At 44.4% G+C, this 24610-nt stretch overlaps 1 protein-coding gene across 4 annotated transcripts in view; it reads left to right on the plus strand.

Annotated features, from left to right (window-relative positions):
• The window catches only part of ABCG2 (ATP binding cassette subfamily G member 2 (JR blood group)), a 220922-nt gene that overhangs the window by 167305 nt on the left and 29007 nt on the right, over nucleotides 1–24610 (plus strand). For all 4 annotated transcript variants that reach the window (XM_088464448.1, XM_088464450.1, XM_088464449.1 and 1 more), the window contains 7 exons: nucleotides 10972–11031; nucleotides 11395–11509; nucleotides 13112–13264; nucleotides 13398–13555; nucleotides 14395–14546; nucleotides 15014–15118; nucleotides 16988–17229. In XM_088464448.1, coding sequence (XP_088320574.1) covers nucleotides 10972–11031; nucleotides 11395–11509; nucleotides 13112–13264; nucleotides 13398–13555; nucleotides 14395–14546; nucleotides 15014–15118; nucleotides 16988–17229 — 985 coding nt within the window. The remainder of the gene's footprint in view (nucleotides 1–10971; nucleotides 11032–11394; nucleotides 11510–13111; nucleotides 13265–13397; nucleotides 13556–14394; nucleotides 14547–15013; nucleotides 15119–16987; nucleotides 17230–24610) is intronic.

Raw genomic sequence — 24610 nt, forward strand, 5'->3', positions numbered from 1 at the left:
CCTAAGGTCGTCTCTTGGTTTAACATAAACCAAGAAATTGTGGTTCCTGCCTTTTGTTCACAGGATTCTTCTGCAAAATAGGCCTCATTAGATGTAGTCAGGGCCCTCCGTATTTACGTTGACAGCACTAAAGCTTGGACGATGTGTGTACCCAGTGATGTTGGATGCGGGGGTGCCGGTATCAGCAAATGCTTACACACTTGCCGATGCCGGTAACGACTAACAATGGAGGGGGGCATGCTGCATTCGGTTAACGATATCCCCAGATTGGACTACATGTACAGATGACTGGGGATATCACTAACTACTCGTGGAGCGCGCATCGTTCGTCGATAAGTGCATACACACTGGACGTTTTGAACAATATATCGTTGACAGATATCGTTATTGTTCATATCATTCAAATCGTCCAGTGTGTACTGGGATTTAGGATTTGCATCATTCGAATTCCCTTTTTGTCTTGTATGACTTTTCTAATTAAACTTTGGACCTCATTCAGAGCCGCTCGCAAAATGCGAGCGCTCGCTCTGAATGAGGGCGGCCGCTTTTCTATTGAAAGTCGGAATACTGGCCCCTCGCTAAGCTGTGGGTTACCACCCACAGCTTTAGCGAGTGACTAGGTGATGGTCACGATGGTCGAGACCATCGGGGCTTGCGACGAGACCCTTGCGGTAGGGTCTCGTGTACCGCAAGCCCCAGCCAGCTTCCTGCTCTAACAGAGCAGGAAGCACCCTACTGACATCACTGGCGATGTCAGTAGGGTCGCCTACAAACGGCAAGGAACGCCTCCGTTTGTATGGCCACCCCCCACCACGCCTACAAAACGGGGCGAGCAGTCGATCAACTTCGACAGCCACCCCTTTTGTAGCGAGCCCCGGAGTGAGAGAATTTCTCTCTCGCTCTGGGGCTTGCGCATGCGGCATGTGCGCAGTGCCCCTCCACGACCCGCTTGTGAGCGGGTCTGAATGAGGTCCTTTTGTCTCTTTGGCTTCGGTTGACTATCCGCCATGTGTACACTTTAGCAGATTTCCGTCCACCGACTTCAGTGCCTGCTCATTCCACCAGAGCTGTTGGCACTTCTTGGGCAGATCAACGTAGTGCCTCTGCAGAATAACTCTGTAAGTCGGCCATGTGGTCTTCTGTCCATACCTTTTTATTAAGCTCTATGCCTTTGCCTCCACGGACGCGGGTATCTGGTTTAGGGCTCTTGGCGCAGCACAGGAGCACCCTCACCCTTAAGGAGACTGCTTTGGGACGACCCAGCGTGATCCCTGTGTCCCCCATTGAGGAGAGAGAGAAGGGGATTTTTGTTCTTACTTGTAAAAACATTTTCTCTGACTCCATCGGGGACACAGGGCACCCTCTATGATGCACCTGGCTTGTGGGATTTACTGATTCCTCTTTTCTGTGTGTGACAAACTAATGCCATTAAATGAACACAAGCATAAGTAATATCTACATGTATCCTGTGAGTTGAGCACCGTGGCAATTTCATACCTAAATGTGACTTGGAGCGCCTGCATTTTGTGAAAAGGATGAATAGGCATCTGGCCTACATAGTATGTGAAGTACAGGTTTGCATAACGCTGATGAGCTAATAACTTACCTATGTGAAAACTGCTGGGGTTGCTAAGGTATATTGGAGGAGTGACCAGGATCTAAACAACTATACGCTGTTATTCAAGTGCTTTTCTGGTACGCATTCTTTTATTGCCATGCAACTTATTAAGGAAGTAAGTACTACACTATATATATTTGTTTCATTCGGCTGTAATTGAGCTCCTCCTATTAAGGTTTCCAGCCACTGCCATCCCGGGTCCATCCCATCATGTGGAATCATCGTGCGGAATTACAGATAGGCTTTAAAGATTTTTTTTATTCGGTACGCACATTTATTTTTGAGCACATGCATTTTTTTTCATATTTATTACACTATCAGGCGCATTGTTCTTTCCAAACCCCCTTTCCACAAGCATAAGTAACTTTTCTTTTATTTGTAGAATAAAGCATATTTTCAAATTGGGAATTTGTTAAGGATTTTTTTGTTTTTATGTGAATATGGCGGCATGGGACATGTGGCTTCCAGCTCCACGTGCATCTGCATAACTACGAAGGAGTATGTAAGTAACTCTTGTCACTCCTGGTTAGAATCATTGGGGCAGCTGATTAAGGCTTCGCTGCCATGACACTTCATTATTTTCTTTAAAAATGCAGGCAATGGGTGTTTTTTTTTTTTTTTGCGCTATGCCAACTTGGTTACAAAATTGCATGTAAGCTTGTTTCCTGCTAATCTGATTTGTTAAGATTTCTGCTTTCTCCAGTCACAACAAGTACGTCCAGCATGCTGTTCATTCATACATAAAAACATAAACTTATATGTATATCCGGAATATATAGAAAAATTACATGCTTAATACACCAGAGAAAATATATAGAAGACATTGGGCCTGATTCAGACCCACTCGCGAGCGGCTGTCCGCTCGCAAGTGGGTCGATGTTATGCACTGAGCATGCGCACGACGGAGGGAGCTCCGTCGTGCGCATGCGCCAGACGCGACGAGCGAAGGAAAGTCCTTCGCTCGTTGTGTCCGATCAAAGGGGGCGTGCTGTCAATGTTGATTGACAGCACGCCCCCTTTGGTGGGCGTGCCGGGGGCGTGCCTCCCTGACGGGGGCGTTCCCACGGGAACGCCTCCCGTCAGAAGCCGGCCCACTGACATCACTAGTGATGTCAGTGGGAGTGATTTTGGCTCTGATAGAGCCAAAATCACTCCGGAGCTTGCGGTTGAAAACCTCAACCGCAGGCTCCGGCTCGCAATTTCGATGGTCGCGATGGTCTCGACCATCGCGGCCATCACAAAGCACGCTCGTATAGCCTGTGGGTGGTGACCCACAGCTATACGAGCGTCCAGGAGGACGCTCCATGAAAATGGAGCCCGGCCCTCATTCAGAGCGTGCGCTCTGCTCAGAGCGTACGGCTCTGAATGAGGGCCATTATCATTGACAACATTTCTGAACTTCTCTTTTGTGTCAACTTCAACCTATTTTACATTTTTCAGCTGGAGAGTACATCTGTGAGGCATGTGTGGGTCTCATTACTGCTTTGAATGACCATGTGCTTTAATATCACATTTGGCTGTAAATGATGCGATTTCTTATTAGCATTTGTTTAATATAAGACTATCTTGGTGTTGATGAGGCTGGTGACCTATTACATATAGGAAGGAAGTAAAGACAGTGATACCATACTATTTCACATAGAGAATATGGCTGTGACAATGGCCTCTTAGCTTGCACATTCTGCCATCACAATAAGGAGTGACTGCCACTAGCTGTGGACTTAGGACCTCATTCAGAGCTGCTCGCAAAATGCGAGCGCTCGCTCTGAATGAGGGCTGCCGCTTTTCTTTTGAAAGGCGGCCTTCTGGCCGCTCGCTAAGCTGTGGGTTACCACCCACAGTTTTAGCGAGTGACTAGGCGATGGTCGAGACCATCGCGACCATCGGGGCTTGCGACGAGACCCTTGCGGTAGGGTCTCGTCTACCGCAAGCCCCAGGTTGCTTCCTGCTCAAACAAGCAGGAAGCACCCTACTGACATCACTGGTGATGTCAGTAGGGCCGCCTACAAACGGCAGGCGTTCCTTCAGGAACGCCTCCGTTTGTCTGGCCACCCCACCTACAAAACGGGGCGAGCTGTCGATCAACGTCGACAGCCGCCCCTTTTGTAGCAAGCCCCGGAGCGAGTGCATTTGTCACTTGCTCCAGGGCTTGCGCACGCGCAGTGCAAGCGCTGCGCGTGCACAGGGCCTCACCATCGACCCGCTTGCAAGCGGGTCTGAATGAGGTCCTTAGCATGTGTTTGCACTTTTGTGTCAGACTGCCAGAAAATGAACTTAGTAAATTCCATGCGCATGTAGTGAAATTGTGCTATGCGGATTCTTTTGAAGACCTTGTTATCCGAAAAATGCTACAAAAGCAGAATATGGAAGGGAGCGGTCTCCTGCATCCTGCTAATTCAACAGGGGATTTCTTAACCGGAAAAACTAGTGGCTTACTTACTCTGGAGACCGTACAATGTGGAGATCTAAGCAGCTAAGTTGAATCCATGTTATTGTTGACCCTTTAGGTGGTGGGCACTTGTCACACTAGTGTTTTTCTCTTTAGTGTGTTCTTAACATAGACCTGCCAAAGGTTCTGCAGTCATGTAGAGGCTGTAGCACTTCCTTATGTTCCTATATGAGCACTCTTGATGAGCAGTAAATGACCTTCATTATTGATATGAAGGCAGTAACGGCATATTACTTCATGGGTGATATTTTGTTGAATAAATAATGACAAGAATATGTTAGGTGGTGCATGATATAAAGTGATCACATTTGAGAACTAGATGATTGGTCCTGATATGTAAAGACACAGATGTCGATAGTGGTTGTCTTTTCCGGACATGGCTTCTTTATATCGGATTTTTGTGTTCCATAATGGCAAAGTAAAATATATGTTGTGTTACAAATAGCAATGCCAAATTATTGGAGAAGGCCATATAGTTTATTACACTTTCAAATATGTTTAATATTCAAGGCATGTGTTTTTTTTTTTTTTTTTTGTTTGTTTTTCACATATATTGTTCGTATAGTGCTGTGAATTTCAAATGTTCTTCAGCTTTTGCATTTAAATGTATAATGGTGATTATAGTTCCTGTCCGGCCAAAACTACTTTTCTTTGTATTGTTGCCTAAATGGATCTTTGAAACATGGCACTGCAATTATTTATTGTTCGCTTCCCCTGAGCACAGACAGCTGAAAGTTCATTATAGAAACTAAGTAAACAATAGCAAATCTAGTATGTACCTAAACTTGTGTGTTATCTTATGTACCTTCTGACAGCGGCATGGAATGTCAGGGCAGAAGGACGTGCAATTATCCAGCACACGCCTCGTGGTTATTTACCACTTTTTTGTCTTCATTATCACTGGGGTACTGCATTATAAGGGGTTATATATACATTTTTATGCATGTCCATGTACATACACTACCCAAACACTGGTGTCATTGGACCATTTTTCAAGATCTGGAACAGCTCCAGTTTAGTTCCATGAATGGAATGCACAGCAGGTCAATAATGTGTAGGTGTAGTCAGGAATATGTTGTGTTGAATGAGGGGTGGGTACACATGTCCTTGTTATCTGCAGTAAGTGTACATCTTCCTATGTTTGACAGGTATATATGCATAGTTGAACCACATCTCTGGAAGTAAATTGTGAAAGCTTACTAAACTTTCAGGCATTGCAATCAAATACATCTGTTTCTGTGGCTCTCTATAAACTTAATTCCACTGTCTTGAAGCATAGGGTTTTTTTTTTGTTTTTTACATTAATGTTGTCATTAAAAGTTTCCCTTTGAGCAGTGAAAATTCTTCTAGGGGATTAGGTCAGGGTTTGAATAGAGCCATACCTCCCCAACGCTTCAGTTTTATTATTCAGAATTGTGTGTGTATGTGTGTGTGTGTGTGTTAGGTTGCCCTAAACCTGTCTGCCCTCTTCTAAAAGTGCCCCTACAGTGCAGCACACACCAGGGGCAGGTGCCCACAGCACCTGCTCCCTGTTGTAAGTAGGATGAACCTCCCAATTGTGCATGACAGTTCCCTAAAATTGTAACTGTCCCACTTAAATTGGGACAGTTGGGAGGAATGTATATCTTGTTTATTTGCTTAAAGCTGGGTACACACCTAAAGATTTTCTGTCCAACCATCCAACTAGTTGATTGGTTGGAATGAAAATCTGGTAAGGTATGAAAGCAAATGACAATCAACAATGTGCTCCCAAACGCCGGAAAATGGTCAAAAACTGTTTGAGCAAATTGTTTAGATCAAACATTTAACTAACTTGTCTGATGACCATTTTCATCTGTTTTTTGGCATTTAGGAGCAAATTGCTGATCATCATTTACTCCCATACGTTACCAGATTTTCATTCCAACCAATCAACTAGTTGGATAGAAAATCTTTACGTGTGTACCCAGCTTAACAATTACTGATCTGCAGATGTATCTGCAAATGACATATAACTGGTACATACTGACCGGCGCACACAAGATATATTGGCTGATCAATTGATCGGCCAATATATCTGCCATGGTGTACCAAGCATTATTGACCACTCTGTAGTAACTCTGCCAAAAGCAAGTGAAATGAAGGCCTTCCTGGGCACCCTGCCTAGACCAGATTTACAGATAATACAAAGGATTACCATTGCTGTGGAGTTTCAAACTCTGTGCAAGCATTTGCATGGACTTCTTTTTGCAGAACTGTTACACGTGATTTGTGTGTGTATGCTTCCTATATATAACCTATGTAATATTTGTAGAGCATGTAAACATTTTAGTGAAAGGCAAAGTAAGAATCTCTCCTGTGAAAGTCCTGCTCTGCCCTTGCATGTGTGATGTAGGTTTATCTAATAGGCTAGATTTGACACCTCATATCATCAAATTCTCTACCTGTAAACCAGTGGCGTAACTAGGGTATTTGGATCCCAGAGCAAATTTGAAAAGGGAGCCCCCCCATGTGCCTTCGGCGCGCACGGCAAAAGATGGGAGTGGTCACTTAAAAATGGGGCGTGTCAACATGACACACCTCTTTATTTTCAAACTGAACATTCCTATCCATATGCACCTTAACCCCAGTAGTACCCCTTATACAGTACCCCCAGTATGCAGTTGTGGTCCCTCTCATGCAGGCCCATAGTAGTGCCCCTTATACAGTATCCCCAGTAGTGGTCCCTCTTATACAGCCCCCAATTAGTTCCCCTTACTCAGTACCCCCAGTAGTGGCCCCCCCCAAATGCAGTGCCCCACATAGCGTTCCCCCTTATGCAGTGCCCCCAGTAGCAGTCCCCACAATGCAGTGCGCCCAGTAGCGGTATCCCCTTATGCAGTGCCCTTTTATATAGTGCCCCCAGCAGTAGTCCCCCCCCCATGCAGTTTTCCCAGTAGTGGTCCCCTTATGCAGGCACCCTGTAGTGATCCCCCCTATCTAGTGCCCCCTGTAGTGGTCCCCGCAGTGCCCCTAGCAGTAAGCCCCTTATATAGTGCCCCCAGCAGTAGTGTCCCCCCTTCCCATGCAGTGCCCCCAGTAGTGGTCCCCCTGATGCAGGCTCCCAGTAGTGACCCCCCCCCTATCCAGTGGTCCCTGTAGTGGCCCTTCCTATTATTGCCCCCAGTAGTGGTCCCCCGAGTACAGTGCCTCTAGTAATACTAGGCCCCTTTTAGAATGGCCCCAGTGGTAGTCCCCCCCCAAGTAGTAGTCCCCAGTAGAGTAGCCCCCCCCAGTATAGGTCCTCCCAATGGCACCCCCAGTAGAGGTCCCCCCCCAGTAGTAGCCAACCCCTCCCCCGTTGAGCAGATAGGTTTAAAAATAAGTAAATATATATAAAAATATACTTACCTGATTCCACGCTGCTCCTGTTCGCGACGCCGCTCCCGACCGCCAGTCCGCCCGGGCTGGCGCGCTCGGAAGTCCGGCTCTTGCAGTGGGTGCTGCAGCAGTCAATGAGGGTCTATCTGACTCTCATTGGCTGCTGTTTAACACACGCATCGCCGCCAGCGCTGGCGGCAATGCGTGTGTTATGCACAGCCTGAGCCCGCCTCCTGGCGCTATTGGGCAAGCGCTCAGGGGGAGGGAACGGGCTCAGGCGTGCAGCACAGGACCGGCGCTGGAAGCCTAGTGCCGGTCCTGTGCAAATGTGTAGCGCTGACCGCACTCATTGCGGTCGGCGCTACACTGGCTAATCTAGGGCGGGCGGGCCGGTACCGTGGCCGGCGGCGCCCCCCCCCGTGCCGCCGGTCCAATGGCGCCCAGGGCACGAACCCCGCTCGCCCTGCCCTAGTTACGTCACTGCTGTAAACCCAGATTATTAACTTTTTTTTTTTGTAGGTTTTAAATGTCAACATTGGAAACTTTTCTAATAGGTTAAGTCGTAATTACAAGTAAATATATTAATACTGTATATAGCCCACTTTTATGGAATAAGTTCTGTGAAGGGGAAAAATTAAATTCAACTTGGTTTTCCAACACCTTTCCTAATTTCTCCCATACAAAGGGCACATGGTGGAACTTGTATGTGGGATATCTAAAAGTTCAATACATCAGTAATCAACTGGGGCAATTCTGCGTTTTGTAGATTATTGGTTTAGAGATCGCAGATTCTGACCTAAAAATGACTGGAATTGGTGAATCAGGTTGTCCAACATGTTGGATTTCACAGACCAATCGGGACTGTAGATTTCTAGTGTGTGGTAACGATCAGCCGATTTGCAGATCGTTACTAGTAAAATGATCAGTCATTCAAGATTGTCAGATCTGTCTTTCCTGAAAATGATCTGCAAATCACTGACAAATATCTGCAATTATGGGTGCAGATTGGTGGATTGGGAAATCTTTAAATTGGTGAAAAAAAAGGAAATATTTTTTATTTTATTTGTGATTTGCTGATGTAACACATCGTATTGGCTGTCCTATGTAATTTGGGAATTCATTCACTAAAGATTTGAATGTTCATAATTGCTATGTCATTCAGAAGTTTTACACAGTCATGCTCTGCATAGTATTTTTCAGTGTCTTGGCTTCTTTAACTTCCTCTAATTACATTTTCTGTATGACTACACTTTTTTTGTGTGTTTAGCATTATTAGAGAAACCACTATATTTTATTGTTTATATATTCATTCTTTACACCCTTTTCCAGACAAATATTTTGCATTCGACTATTTTATTTATGCAGTATGTACTAATAGGTATTGAAATTATAATTCTAGTAATTCCTTTTTTCTGCTTCTCTGGTTTGTGTTATTAAATGTCATTTATGTGCATTAGAACGTTGGAAAATCAAAGCTAGTTTAAAAAATGCAGCCAAATTCTTGTACTTTGCAAATGCTCTTATTAAAGAGAAGGAGTGTTCTGAAAGCTTCCGTGTACCATAGTGTAGTATGTATTTTAATAACGTGTGTTTGTTACGAATGCCCCATTTTTAACTGTTGACTTGCTGGGAGAATGTAAACACAAATATAAAATCTATTTAACTTTAAAGTTTAAACCATAGGTTAGCTTGTTACTAATTCCCATTGATATGTGTGGGCATGTCTTCCACTTCATGTAGTGAAATACAAATATTTACGTGCTATGACCAGTGTAAGTGATAATTGCAGTGCGTCTATATGGCAATTTAATACCTGGTATTTTGTGCACCATTATTTCTTTATTTTGTATTAATTTCTCTCCACGTGGTTTCACTGAGTGTTTTATGAGGCTGTATTCTGTGCTGTGATTGCATGACCGCTAAATAACAGGGGTAAAGTGCATTCTGCTGTAATCTGCAGATGGAGAAGTTAGCAATTACTCACTGTGTGAGAGGTGAGCTAGAGCAATAACCTGTTTTACCATTTTGACCTGTCATTGTGTGTAAACTGTATACTTCATGAGACCCAATACTTAACCTACCAGTAAATTTGGTGCTGAACTCCTCCTACAAAGATAAGATAAATTTCAAATAAAACACATCTGATCCCAATCAGTAAACTGAACTACTTATGCACTTTAGTAATTGCACCTGACAAAGATCAACAAGCATTCATTGGTAAGCTAAGTTGTAAGACAGCTGACTTCACTGTAGTTTTAAATAGCACTTTTTTTAGGCTGTCCACTGTAGTACCTAATCAGAGGGGATGTGGTCATAATACCGACAGTCAAGATGCCGGCGCTGGAATCCCGACACATGTCAGAATCCTGGCGTCTGCATCCTGACAGTAACAACTGGGGATAGGGGGAAGGTTAGGCACTATGATTAAAAAGGGTTAGGTTTGGGGGGGGTGGGTACTTTTAGGCACTAGGGGGAGGTTAGGTTTAGGCATCGGGGAGGGAGGGTGGGTTAGCTAGAGGTGTTGGTATCCTAATCCTGTCGGGATGCCGGTGTCGGGATTCTGACCACCGGGATCCCGAGCGCTGACATCCCGTACACATAATACGACAGAGCCCAGCTTAAAAAAACTAAATACAAATAAGCATTAATACTTTTCCTTAAGCTCCACATCCTATGTGATACTTGGACAGTTACAAGGTCTCAAATGAAAAAAAACAAAAAATCTTTTATGGTGCATGCACACGGAACGATCGTCAACGATATCGGTGAACAATCTCCCGGGTGTGCTGGATGATTGATATCGATCATCCAGCATACCACCAACGACGGCCAACGACCCGCGATCAATGATCGCGGGTCCCTATAGTAACCTGGTTGATATCGACCAGGTTGGCCTGCATGCATGGGCTATGGACGATATCGGTATCGTTCATACGTGCCCGCGGATCGCAAGTCGTTGGAGGCACCGAAAAATGCACGATATTAACGATTTGATCGATATCGTTATCGTTCATATCGTGCATTTTAATCGTACCGTGTGTACGCACCATTAGACTAATTTTAGGATCAATCTACTGTAATTCTGATTAGATCTGTATAAGTCACACCCCAATGCCATGTGATCTTTTAGATCTAGTTTGTCATCCTCACATGTAAACATGGAGATTTAAGGAGTCTCTGCTACATAATGGTACAGTTAATAAACGGATCTTCTAAGTGAAAAGTTTCGCCTTAGTGCCCAACCTATCCTTGTTAGGAGAAGGGAATGAAGGCTGATATAATTCTTCCCTCTAATTATGTTTTTGCATACCATCTTTACACTGATGCAAACTTAGAAAGTGATATTTAATTAGTGGAAAGTACTGTGATACAATATGCGAGGTTAACATCTTGGAAATCTGTAATATTTTAGTTTGTCTATAGTGTTTTGAAGCTAAATACACTTAGTTTTTCTTTCTTATGCATGAGGCATCAAAGCTAGCTATTTTTCTGGTAACATTTTATTTGTTTCATATTATTGCACTCTGCCTATTAAATTGGGGAAAAATTATGTTTGTATTTCCAGTGGAATTATGAGACCCGGCCTAAATGCAATTTTAGGACCTACTGGCAGTGGCAAATCATCGTAAGTAACACTTCATGAATACAATCCTTTTATGTTTTTTAATTGACATTCTAGTTAATTGAGATTATGCATAACCTTTCCTTTTACTACAGTTTTAATAATGGTTTTCTTAGTAGCCATTCAAACATCTGGTAGAAGGTTTCAGAATGTGTGTACTTCTAAAACTGTTACGTTCTCTCCCATTAGTGTATACATTGGACTGCATTATACAATGTACCGTAACTCTTTTATGTGTAGGTCATTGAGCTGATTACGTCTGGTTTGTACATTCAGTGTGCAAGAGAAATGCAGGTGTAGGGTATACTGGCTCTTGTAGATCAACACAGAACTTGAAATCACTGTAACTTTCTGTTTACACTTCAGTCTCTTGGATGTTCTTGCTGCAAGGAAAGATCCACACGGCCTCTCTGGTGAGGTACTTATAGACGGGAAGCCACAGCCACCTAACTTCAAATGCCTCTCTGGCTATGTTGTACAGGTAAGTTTATGTGGGGTGTGTGTATATGTACAGTATGTATGTGTGTGTGTGTATGCATGCGAAGTAAGAATGCTTTCTAAAATAGAAGTGTTAATAGTTTAGTTTTATCAATTAACAAAATGCAAAGTGAATGAACAGAAGAGAATCTAAATCAAATTGATATTTTGCCTTCAAAACAGCATCAATTTCCTAGGTACACCTGCACACAGTTTTGAAGGAACTCTGCAGGGAGGCTGTTCCAAACATCAGTGGAAGGCCCAGAACCAGCTCCCCGGGTCAAAGTTCTGCTTAGTGCACTCCACCGTGAGGTGCGACCGGGACCCCAACCACTCCATTAGTCATCCCAGACCAATTGCCACCCTCTGTGAAGTTTTCATCCAAATCCATCAAAGGACTGACCCAGGAAGCCTGTTCTGGGCCTAAGTTCTGCCCAGCGTCCCCGGGTCAAAGTTCTGCCCAGCATACACCAACTGGAGGTACGATGGGATCTAAACCCTCTAGTATGTCTTCTGGGATCCAGTGTTACCACTCTAAAGTTTTTCGTCTAAATCCATTCAGTGAAAGTCCCAGAAAAGGCTCTCCTGGTTCTGCCCAGCGTACACCAACGGGAGGGCCTACCCGGGACCCTAACCCCCCTAAAACCTGGCCAGGATCCAAGTGGACCACCTCGCATTTGTTTCATCCCAATTGGTGCAGGGGTGTCCGAATGCATAACCTGACAAACAAACACAAATTAATTTTATATATAAGATCAGAAACGCCAACAAACATTTTAGCTGTCTCACAATGTCCTCATGTTCAAGTTGGAGGTTTTCATAGCGATCAACTGCAGCAAAAGGAAATCTTGGTCTCTGTCATCTGTTACTTTATAGCCTTCAACTGTATTATTTATTTATTACCAGTTATTTATATAGCGCACACATATTTGGCCATTCACATCAGTCCCTGCCCCAGTGGTGCTTACCCTATATTCCCTACCACATGCTCACACACTAACACACTAGGGCTAATTCTTTTGTTGGGAGCCAATTAACCTACCAGTATATTTTTTGGAGTGTGGGAGGAAACCGAAGTACCCGGAGGAAACACAGGGAGAATATACAAACTCCACACAGTTAGGGCTGTGGTGGGGATTGAACCCATGACCTCAGTGCTGTGAGGCAGTAATGCTAACCATTACACCGTCTGTGCTGCCTTGTAAGATCGAGGTGTACTCCCATGTCAATGGGAAACCAAGCTTTCTCTACACTACATACATTAAGCTCCAGAAAAGGAAGTGAAAAAATACAGGGTTTAAAAGTGCCTGTTTGACACTACTTACGTTGATCTTAAAGTGACACTGTAATCTTCTGCCTATAGTATCCACTTCTCATATTTATTTCCCACCAGCATTTTTTCAAGCATAGTAACTTTGACTAGGAAATATTTTTGTTGAAATTAGGATTAGGTGGTGCATTATCTATACTTAATATATCCTTACCACTGTTGCTTAATGCTGGACGTTTGTGGATATTGAATACAGCCACAGTGGCTATAGTAATTGTATGCTTGTTTATTAATCCTTTATAATTGTAAATATTTATTGGTATATGTCTCTTTAAGGATGATGTTGTGATGGGAACATTGACCGTTCGGGAGAACCTGCAGTTCTCTGCAGCCTTGAGATTACCAAGAGCAGTGAGGCAAAAGGAGAAGGATGAGCGCATCAATCAGATCATCAAGGAACTTGGATTAACCAAAGTGGCTGACTCAAAGGTAAAATGCAATGGAGGTAATTGTAGGGTTTTCAGCATCCGAATTGTTTGTCGGTTTGTGCAAAAATCCTGCCATTAGAAGTGGTTTTCTTGCTCTTATAATACGCGAATGGTAACAGGTCTGTTTGTTTTAGGTTGGCACCCAGCTGATTCGTGGAGTGTCTGGCGGAGAGAGGAAAAGGACAAACATTGGTATGGAGCTCATCACGGACCCAGGGATTTTATTCTTGGATGAGCCAACTACTGGTTTGGATGCCAGCACTGCTAATGCTGTACTGTTGCTGCTGAAAAGGTGAGGGAGCCATCAAAAAGCACATGGTTTCCTAATGTGTAATCTATTTCATGTGTAGCTGTATATACTGATTGTGAATCAAGCCGTTACTCTTTACAAACTCCATTGAGTTGATGCCTGCGATTATTAAGATTGCACTCTCCCCTTCAACAGTAAGTGATTTTACTAAGGTTCCCCTCTATCGGGGCTCCTTTACTCTCACAACAACAACAGCTGAAAACCAGAAGGTGGCGGCAGCTAATTGTAAGCTAACAATTTTTGATTGGACCTCCCACTCATACCCCTCTCCTCTGTCGTTTAAAGTTGGTTAGTTTAAGTATTGATATACAGTATTATTGATTGTTTTGCTGAAGAGCCCTGTGAATAATTGCTACATTTAATATTATTATTATTATTGTTATTACATTTTATGTATAGCGCGCCACAAGTGGTCCGCAGCGCCGTACATACAGTAAAGGGTACACAGAACATTACAATACAGTAATCAAAATATAAACAGAACACAAGTAACAGTTAGCAACACAATTCTCCATACACAATACAGCTCTGAAGGTGAAGGCTGTCATAGGAGTGCTAGAGAAGAAGGCTGTGAGACAGTGGGGAGGAGGACCCTGCTCCTAGGAGCTTACAATCATGTAGCAGAATCTAGGCGACCACAATTGGTCTGTAGCCCCCACCGGTCATGATCACCTTTGAAGCCTCTGCCCCGTGCATCATTTATAATACTATGCATTGCTATGTGTCCCTTTTCATGTAAACGCCTAGACCGCAGTGTTCTGGTCTATTAGAAAATATTTAATTCTAACGTGTTTATATGTTAATCCTTTTATCATTTGCAGAATGTCCAGGCAAGGCAAGACCATCATCTTCTCTATACACCAGCCGCGTTATTCTATCTTCAAGCTGTTTAGCAGCATGACCTTGCTGGCTGGAGGCAGAATGTTATACCATGGGCCTGCTGAGAATGCACTGGATTACTTTAGAGAACTGGGTAAGAAACTCTGACAGAGACTTTGTGGTGGTTAGTAGTGTCACGCTTATTTGGAAAATTGTATATTTCTTTACTCTGGAGAATATTGATTTTTGGGGAAAGTGGCAACAACCTTAGTTTTCCGAAAGAGATTTACAGAGCTACTGGATCTTGCTGTTTTACTGCAGGATCGGCTTTGGTGCTAGGGAAAATTATGGTGCTAGAAGTTTTAATCTGCCAGGAGAACAGTTGTTTAGTGATTGTGGTGCCTTATTGAACATGAGCAGTTGGTACTAAAGAATAGGAGTTGTGCCAAATGGGGCAACTATTTTATCTGTAGAGAAATGGTTTTCTCAAATACTTCCAGAGATATCTGTCTTGGACAATCTGTTAAATTATTGTGGGCACATAGTGCTCTCTTTATATGATAAATTCAAGCAGTATATTGAATCTTTATTATGTTTATATTATTTATTTTCTTCTTTTAGGTTATGAATGTGAATCCCATAACAATCCTGCTGACTTCTTTCTGGATGTAATCAATGGAGACTCAACGGCCGTTGCCCTTAACAAACTGGAAGAGTTGGATCTAGGTGTGTGTGTGTGCGTGTGTATATATATATATATATATATGTGTGTGTGTGTGTATATATATATATATATATATATATATATATATATATAACACAGCAAGGTCTGGCACTCCCTGTAATAGAGAAAACTTGGCCGGGTGCCCGCAAATATATGTAAACAGTCTTACGTGGGAAGCAGCACTCCTGGCGCATATGAGACTTAAGTCAGCGTTTAGAAGGTCAACGTTTCAAAGCGCTTTAATATCCTGATGAAAAAGCGATATTAAAGAGCTTTGAAACGTTGACCTTCTAAACGCTGACTTAAGTCTCATATGTGCCAGGAGTGCTGCTTCCCACGTAAGAATGAATATATATATATATATATATATATATTATACACACAGAATTGTAGTTTAATTTGTAAATAAACAAATAATAATAATTAGTAAACGTGGCGGTTATTATGATCCTCATCTGTTATTTATTCATGGCACCAAGTGTCTATAGCAAAACACAGAGAACGTTTCCTGTTTATATGTACAGCAAGTCTTTATAAGGTGTATTCTCAACTGCAGCCTTGGAACTACAACATAGTGTCAGTGGCCTATCTATAATGGGTGCAGGGTCAACCAGATACTGTGTAAATACAGTTACTTCCTCTATACTGGAATCTGGCAGTTCCATTTTTCCAGAGATCTCACATGCACACAAGCTAATACATGCTATAGGCCATGATTCAGACCCGCTCGCTTCTGCAGGCAGCTCGCAGGGTCTGTGGGCGGTTTTAATTTTTTTTTTGTCTCCAGGCCGCTTGCAAAGCTGTGGGTGACCACCCACAGCTTGCGCGAGCGTGCTGGAGACCGTTGCGATTATCTTGACTATCAGGCTTGTGACTAGACCCTGGGGTAGGGTCTCGGCTGCCGCAAGCCCAAGTGGACTCCCTACTCTAATAGAGCAGGAAGTCCACTACTGACATCACTAGTGATGTCAGTAAGCCCTCCTACAAACATCAAGCGTTCCTAAGGGAACGCCTTCGTTTGTCCGGCTACCCCCCCCCTACCCGCCCACAAAACAGGGCGAGCTGTCAATCAACATCGACGGCCGCCCCGTCTTGTTGCGAGCCCCGGAACGACTGAACTTCATTCGCTCTGCGGGGCTCGCGCACACTGGTCGCGGCGCGTGCGCAGGGGTAGAACATCGAGCTGCTTGTGAGCGGCTCTGAATCGGGCCCATAGTCTTTGCTTAGTTCTGTGCATGCACAATCTGACTAAATGGCTCACTGGAAAGATGTTAATGTTGGGAACTGGTATAGGGGTGCCACTGCACAGTGCCCGCATCTCTCTTTTTGCGTCCGTGCATAGTATACATAGAGAAGTAATGATATTCTAGTATTGTGCCAGAAAGGAGGTGTTCACCAGAGCAAATATGTAGAATCATCATGGGGGCAATGTGATCACTGAGGAAAGCATCCTCTAATGCAGTGGTTCCCAAATTTTTTTGAATGACGGCACCCTAGAGTATCAGCATTTTTGTCATGGCACCCCTATGCCAAAAGTTTGTTATTGAGAAATTCAGAAGAAAATGCAGTAAAGTACTGTAGTAAAGTGAATTAAATTGTGCTGACCTGTCATCCTTAGATTCAGTTATGTGGTGGTGGACAGGTTTGTGCTTCTGTTTGTCCACATATTTACATTACATTGACCATAATTAATTTGATTTTGACCACCAACCTCAGGCACCCTGCAAGTTTTCCTGAGGCACCCCAGGTCTAATGCATAACCACATAACCACTGGTCTAATGCATAAGATTATCAATATATAGCGAGAGATCTAGTTATGTCTACAGAGCTCTAGATATTCTATAATTTATTTACTTTTTATTGGGTGCAGACAACGTGAATGATAATGGCTCTCAAACCGTGGTGGAAAAGTTGGCTACTGAGTTCTGCAACAGCCACTATTACAAGGAGACAAAAGCTGAACTGGACAAACTGTCAAGTGGTGAAAAAATAAAGACCAATTTTTTTTCCAGACAAATCACATACAACACATCATTCTTCCACCAGCTCAAATGGGTCTCCAAGAGATCCTTTAAAAACCTCTTGGGTAACCCCCAAGCTTCCATTGCCCAGGTAAGCCTATCAGGTGTGCTGTTTAATATTCATTATTTCTCCTTCATCCACTAGGGGACACTGGAGTCTCAGTACAGTGGGTATAGAAGTGGGTTAACCGGGAGCTGGCTCTCTAACAAATTTGTATGGTACCTAGCTCCTCCCCCTCTATACCCCCCAACAGGTTAGTCTAAATTTTGTGCCCAGGGAGCTGGATCGCTCCTTCAGGGCTCTCTAAGAAATTAAAGAAGATCCTCTACAGTAAAGGATATGCGCTGAGGATCAGACAGGCAGCTCACTGCCCCTGCCTGTCTGCTGCGATGGAGCTGCCGGGGAGACCCCATCGCAGGTGTTTGCGGCTAGCACTGGGGCCTTCTGCTTCAGAAACCACAGTCTCTGGGGAGACCGAGATGCGCTGCGTGCGGCGCACGTCACGGTTTCCCACCAGCAACGCCCGAGGCCGGCAGCATTAGGCAGGATAAGGTTAGTGTCGTCCTGGCTCCCTGAGTAGCAGGAGAGCCAGGATAGTGGCGGGCATGACAAAAAGCATCCCGCTCAGCGTGGAGAATGGGCGCCATAATGGGGAGGGGGCGGAGCCTAATAATCAATTCTGCTCCTGCCTCCCAGCAGTCCCAGCGCTCCCAGAAAGAGGCTGGTGGCCATTTTATAGCATATAGCAGCTGCTGCTGAACGGAGACTGTCCTGCCTGCCGGGTCTGTGAGTGCACAGTGGGGTCAGGCTAGCTATTTTAGTTGTATGTACAGCTAATTTATTATACAGTGATATTGTGTGTAACAGCACTGGTCATAGTATCAGCGCTAGTGAGGTAAAAGCATATCTCCCTCTATGCCCTTATCTCTCCTTTTCTATACAGTCTCTGTGTCTGTGTGTATCTCTCTGTCCTTCACCTTGTGAGTGTGTGTGGACCAGTGGATTACAATGTCTTCTAAGGAATCAAAAGCTGCACAGAAATCTTTCTCTTGCAAAAAGTGTGCAGAGAAATTGACACAGGGACAGTCAAATACTTCCCTCCTGTGTGATAAGTGTGTTTCAGAGTCACAGACTACTACCTCACCACTGCAGCCTACCTCGACTGATCAATTTGCATCAGTCATGTCTCATCTGTCTGCAGAACTGGAAGCTTCTTGCAGAGACAGAGAGGTGGCCAGAACTCAGACATCTACCATCTCAGAACCAGACTGGGCTCGTTCATTAGCCAGATCTGTAGAAGGACTCACCAAAGTTATGTTGAGCCAGGTACCCCCTGCAGCCTCGTCATCTAAGGTCCCTACGAAGAGACTGATTCCTAATCCCCTTAGGTGGGATCAATCTGAGGAAGAGGAGATACAGGAGACAGAGGAAGGCGAGGTTTAGGAACCAGAGGAACAAATTCCTCAGGTGTCAGAACCTGTATCTTAGGGCGTAGAGGCGCTGATTGCGGCAGTACACCAGGTATTACATGTTGAAGATGTAGATCTAGTGGCGTGTAGACAGTCTATCTTTACTAAAAGACAAAGACAGGCTGCCACTTTTCCAGCGTCTGCGGAACTGGATGAGATCCGAACCTCTGCGTGGAAACGCCCAGATTAAAAAGTTTCAAATATCACGTAAACTTTTATCTTATTACCGATTTTCTGCAGAAAGCAGAAAATTATGTGAAACTCCTCCTGCCGTGGACCCTTCAGTATCCCGTTTGTCTAAAAATACGGTACTCCCTGTGCCAGGAGCAATGTCCCTAAAAGAATCTTCCGACAGGAAGTTAGAAAACACCTTAAAATCTGTTTATACAGTGGCAGGTGTGTCCCTTCGTCCCGCGCTAGTCAGCTGCTGGGTCAAAATGGCTGTAGAAGCATGGGCTACACAGCTTTCAGAGGACCTTAAGACAGGGGTACAAGTAGATGAGCTGATTCAGTTGGCAGATCAGATTGCAGAATCAACCACTTTCCTAGGGGAAGCTGCAAAGGACATATGTAGCCTTTCCGCTAGATCCTCGGCCTTGGCTATCTCAGCCAGAAGAGCTCTTTGGCTACCACAGTGGCAGGCTGATGCCGAGTCTAAGAGAGCACTGGAGGCTCTCCCTTTCACAGGAGACGTCCTGTTTGCTTCTGAATTAGATAAGTGGATTTCACAGGCCACAGGTGGTAAGTACACTTATCTGCCTTCAGCGGCTCCGCCTCTTAGGAAACCAGTTGCAGGACCGTCCTTTCGTGTTCCAGGGAGATTTAGAGGCCGTTCCAGAGGAGCTCCTGCTATCTCCAGGGGCTCCAGAGGCCGAGGAAGAGTCACTGCATCCACGTCCCAACAGGACAAACCTGCGCTTAAACCTGCTGCATGATGCTCTACTTTCTCACTTTGGTATCCCAAGGTGGGAGGTCGACTACAGAACTTCAAAGAAGAATGGATCCGGTCTTGCCAGGATGCCTGGGTTCGGGACATCATTACCCCAGGGGTTGAAGTTGGATTTCAAAATCCAACCTCCTCCTCGCTTTTTCATATCCGGGTTACCACTGTCAGCAGAAAAACGGGTTGTGACTCAGGGGGTAGTAGACAGGCTTCTGTTGTCTCGAGTGGTAGTGAATGTTCCGAACCATCAGCGGGGTCAGGGTTTTTACTCCAGCTTGTTTGTGGTTCCAAAACCAGACGGGTCGGTGATACCCATTCTGAACTTGAAGGATCTCCGTCCTTATCTGCGTGCTTTCAAGTTCAAAATGGAGTCACTGCAGTTGGTCATTGCTGCCCTCGAGAAGGAGGAGTTTCTCATGTCCTTAGACATAAAGGATGCCTACCTTCACATTCCCATCTGGCCTCCGCATCAGGCATTCTTTCGGTTTGCATTGAAAGACTCTCATTTTCAATTTCAGGCCTTACCTTTTGGTCTTTCCTCAGCACCAATAGTTTTACCGAAAGTCATGGCCGTGATGATGGCCCTGCTTCGGATGCATGGTATTGCTATCGTTCCGTATTTGGACGATCTTCTTATCAAAGCACCGTCGGTAACTCAGAGTCTGCTTTTACAATACGGTTGGATCCTCAATTTCGAAAAGTCATGTCTACAACCTAAACAGCGCCTGCTGTTCTTGGGGATGATTGTGGACACGGTGGAACAGAAGGTGTTCCTTCCTCAGGACAAGGTACCCTCCATACAGCACATGGTGCGGTTGATACTGCGTTATCGAAGAGTATTAATACATCTGTGTATTCGATTACTAGGGAAAATGGTGGCGACTTTCTAGTCCATCCAGTATGGGAAATTTCATGCCCGGCCATTTCAATTGGATCTACTTTCCCAGTGGTCGGGGTCCCATCTCTTTCTTCACAAGCGACTGCTATTGTCCCCCAGGACTCGAACATCTCTCCTTTGGTGGCTGAATTCCTCTCACATGTTAGCAGGAAAGCATTTCGCAGTGTGGGATTGGATTCTCCTCACCACAGACGCAAGTCTGAGAGGGTGGGGGGCAGTGACTCTGGGAAGATACTTCCAGGGCTGCTGGACTCAGCGGGAGGCAGTACTACCCATAAACATCCTAGAACTAAGGGCAGTGTTCTATGCTCTTCAGCTTGCACAGCCTCTGTTGCAGGGTAGAGCAATCAGAGTGCAGTCGGACAATGCCACAGCTGTGGCATATATAACAGACAGGACAGTACCAAGAGTCGGGCCGCCGTGAGGGAAGTAAGCCGCATTCTGCTTTGGGCAGAAGAATTTGCAGCGGCGATATCAGCAGTCTTCATCCCAGGGGTAGAAAATTGGGAGGCCGACTACCTCACTCGACAGGACATTCATCCGGGGGAATGAGCACTCAATCCACAGGTCTTTCAGCAGCTGATTCAGTGTTGGGGTCAACCTCAAGTGGATCTCATGGCATCGAGGTTGAACCATGAATTACCGCTGTACGGCTCACGATCAAGGGATCCTCAAGCAGTGGTTGTGGACGCACTGACAGCGCTTTGGCAGTTTCACTAAGTGTACCTGTGTCCCCCCCCCCCCCCCCCCCAATTCCGCTTCTTCCTTATCTGATTCAAAGAATCGAAAGAGAAAGGGCCAAGGTGGTGCTGGTGGCTCCAGATTGGCCCAGACGAGCATGGAACTCAAGCCTACGGCATTTGTTGATAGTCGATCCCTGGCCTCTACCTCTGCAATACGATCTACTTCTGCAGGGTCCGTTTATATATCAGGACTTAAAGCGGCTTCGTTTGACGGCTTGGCTGTGGAAAGGGCCATCCTAAGAAAGAAGGGTATTCCTTCCAGTGTGATTCCTACCATGATTAGGGCTCGGAAGGAAGTCACATCAAAACATTATCGTATCTGAAAGACATACGTATCTTGGTGTGAACACCGCAGTTCACCTCCGTCTGATTTCAAGGTATCCCGTCTACTTTTTCTGCAGGCTGGTTTATCAGCAGGCCTTCGTCTAGGATCTTTGAAGGTTCAGATGTCGGCACTGTCCATTTTCTTTCAGAGAAAACTAGCATTATTGCCGGATGTCCAGACCTTCCTACAGGGAGTAATCAGAATACTACCTCCATTTGTGCTTCCTATGGCCCCATGGGATTTAGACTTGGTCCTTTCGTTTCTCCAGTCTGCTTTGTTTGAGCCGCTACATACGGTGGAGATTTAAGTTTTTAACTTGGAAGGTGGTTCTTATTTTGGTGCTCGCCTCAGCTAGATGTTTGTCGGAGCTTGGGGCTCTACCCTGTCGCTAGGATGGGAGCTCTGGGACGTCCTCACTGTACTGAGACTCCAGTGTCCCCTAGTGGATGAAGGAGAAATCGGGATATTGGTTACTTACTGATAATTCCCTTTCTCTGATTCCACAGGGGACACTGGACGCCCACCATGGTGCTGTTACACCTGCTTAAGTTTGTTGTTTACAGGTTCAGACAGTTGTTTGTCTCCGTGGTCTGTTTGGAATGTTGTGTTTTCTTTCATAAACCTTTTCTGGTTTGTTCATGTATATTGTTTGTTTTCTCCTTTCTCCTTATTTTCCTGCTCTCCTCGGGCACAGTTTTTTAGACTGACCTGTTGGAGGGTATAGAGGAGGAGGAGTTAGCTACCATACACATTTATTAAAGTGCCAGCTCCCGGTTAACCCACTTCTATACCCAGTGTTCTGAGATTCCAGTGTCCCCTGTGGAATCGGAGAAAGGGATTTATCGGTAAGTAACCAAAATCCTGATTATATTGCCTTTTGTTTGTGATTCTCAAACTTTTATTTCCTTTAGTCTCATCTGGGAGGCACTGCAGACTGGGTTTAGAGGGGAATGCTGAAGAGTAGGCACTAAATAGTTAACTATTGTGCACTAATGCTATCATTTATATTGTCAGATACAGTCGTTTCCAAACTGTACACTTTAATGCACTGCGCGCATGAACTTATTGGAGAGAAAACAAAATAAATATACCATACATGTTCGCCATTAGTGGTCCATGTGCATTTTTTAGATTCAGCTGTATCCCCCATTTAAACCTGTTTTTCTTGCCATATGCAATACTATATGTAAGCAGTAATTAGCAATCATTTTACTTCCTTTTCCTACTTATTATTTTGCAAATGCTTTAGTAAATTTTACACTATTTTACAGTAAAATGAATATACATTATTGTAAGCTTCTATGTTTTAATTTGTGCTTCTATAAAGAGTGTAACTTACTGTAGCATTTCCCCTGCTCACCACCAATGAAAGACGTGTGCTTGCACCAGTGTGAATGTTTAGGCAGCTGGTGGACTTTCTCTGTGGAGAACTACAACTCTCAGCTTCTAGATGTGGGCCGGCCTATTGTATATGTTCCACACCAGCTTTTCATACCGCATAAACGGGTTGTAGTCAGCTTCCAGGCATGAGGGATGCCAACGGTCTAAATACCGGTGCCGGAATCCTGACACGTCTGGATCCTGGCACCAGTATCCCGACCACTGGCATCCCGAAGATAAGTATCGGGGGTTAGGGTAGGGTTAGGCACTAGTGAAGGAGAGTTAGGGTGTGGGGAGGGGGAGGTTTAGGCACTAGGAGGTAGGTTAGGTTTAGGCACCGAGGAAGGAGGGTTAGGGTTAGTTGTACTATACTTACCTACCACTGTCGGGATGCTGCTGTCAGTATTCTGACCAGCGGCATCCCGACCGCCAGCATTTCATACCCATCCCCGCATAAACATATAGGGGGAGATTTATCAAATCTTGGAGAAAGATAAAGTGTCGAGAGATAAAGTACCAACCAATCAGTTCCTAACTGATATTTTACAGGCTGTGTTTGAAAAAATTAGTCAGGAACTGATTGGTTGGTACTTTCTACAATTTATCGCTCTCCAAGATATGATAAATCTCCCCCATAATGGTAATTGACCACATTTTCAACTCTCACACTGGAAACTTTTTTTAATTTATCCTTCTTATGGATATTCTACATGCAGCTATAACACATACCGTGCAGAGAGAACTTTTAATGCATTGCTATAGTGTTTCCATATTAATCTTTCAGAGTTGTCATTTAGAGCATTCTATAAAGGTTAACATTGAATAGTCTCCATATATAAGTTTTTTTGGAAAGTTTTACTTACTTTGCATAGATTTTGGATTTTACTTTTATAGGGCTAGGGCACAATTGTCCATTTTGTTTTTCTATTCATTGAATTATATTCACATGGTGCATGTATCAAGGTGTCCACGTTAACCATTACTTCAAGTGGTAATCAGCAACCTGGTTACAGTCATATGCAGCCGCTTCCTTATTAATAGTAACTTCTATCCTATAACATGCTCCTTCTCCTTACTGTCAAAGTGGTTGCTTCTTAACTTGTCAACACAAAGGTCTCCCTTGCAACCTTTTATTCCTTGTTGTTAGTGTGTTACTAAAGTCCCTTGCTTGTTATAAAGGGCGGGATGTACTAAAGTTAAAAATGCGGTAAGACCCCCAAAAATGGCGTTTTCAGGGGTTTTACTGCAATTTCCATATGTACTAGGCACCGGAATGCGATGCATTCAGGTGCTTTGTGCTGACGGGTAACGCCATCTTCAGGTGGCGTTACCCAATGGAAGCCTATGGGCTTCTTATCGGGACACCCTCCCTCCCATCTCCCCCCGTGGCCCAGGGACTTCTGGGTGTTAAACTCGGAAATCTCTCTAGCTGGGGGTATCGCAAAGGACAGCTCTTATCGGGAGAGCTGTTCTTTATGATTTAAATCTAACTTTTAAGTATATACCGCAGTAATCAACCACGGCATGTACCCGATAAGAGGTGGTATGTACCTCATCGCGTATACGATGCTTAGTACATCCCGCCCAAAGTTTTTATTATTATCTACAAATAATGTAGTCTATAGTGCAGAATGTGGGGTTTGTCCTCTATTGAGAAATAGGTTCCCCAACGTAGAAGTTAATATAAGATAGGTTTAAGTATTCTTTGCATTA

This window comes from Taudactylus pleione, unplaced genomic scaffold, assembly GCF_031769625.1.
Source record: "Taudactylus pleione unplaced genomic scaffold, aTauple2 ptg000055l, whole genome shotgun sequence".
In the NCBI taxonomy this organism is placed as follows: Eukaryota; Metazoa; Chordata; class Amphibia; order Anura; family Myobatrachidae; genus Taudactylus; species Taudactylus pleione.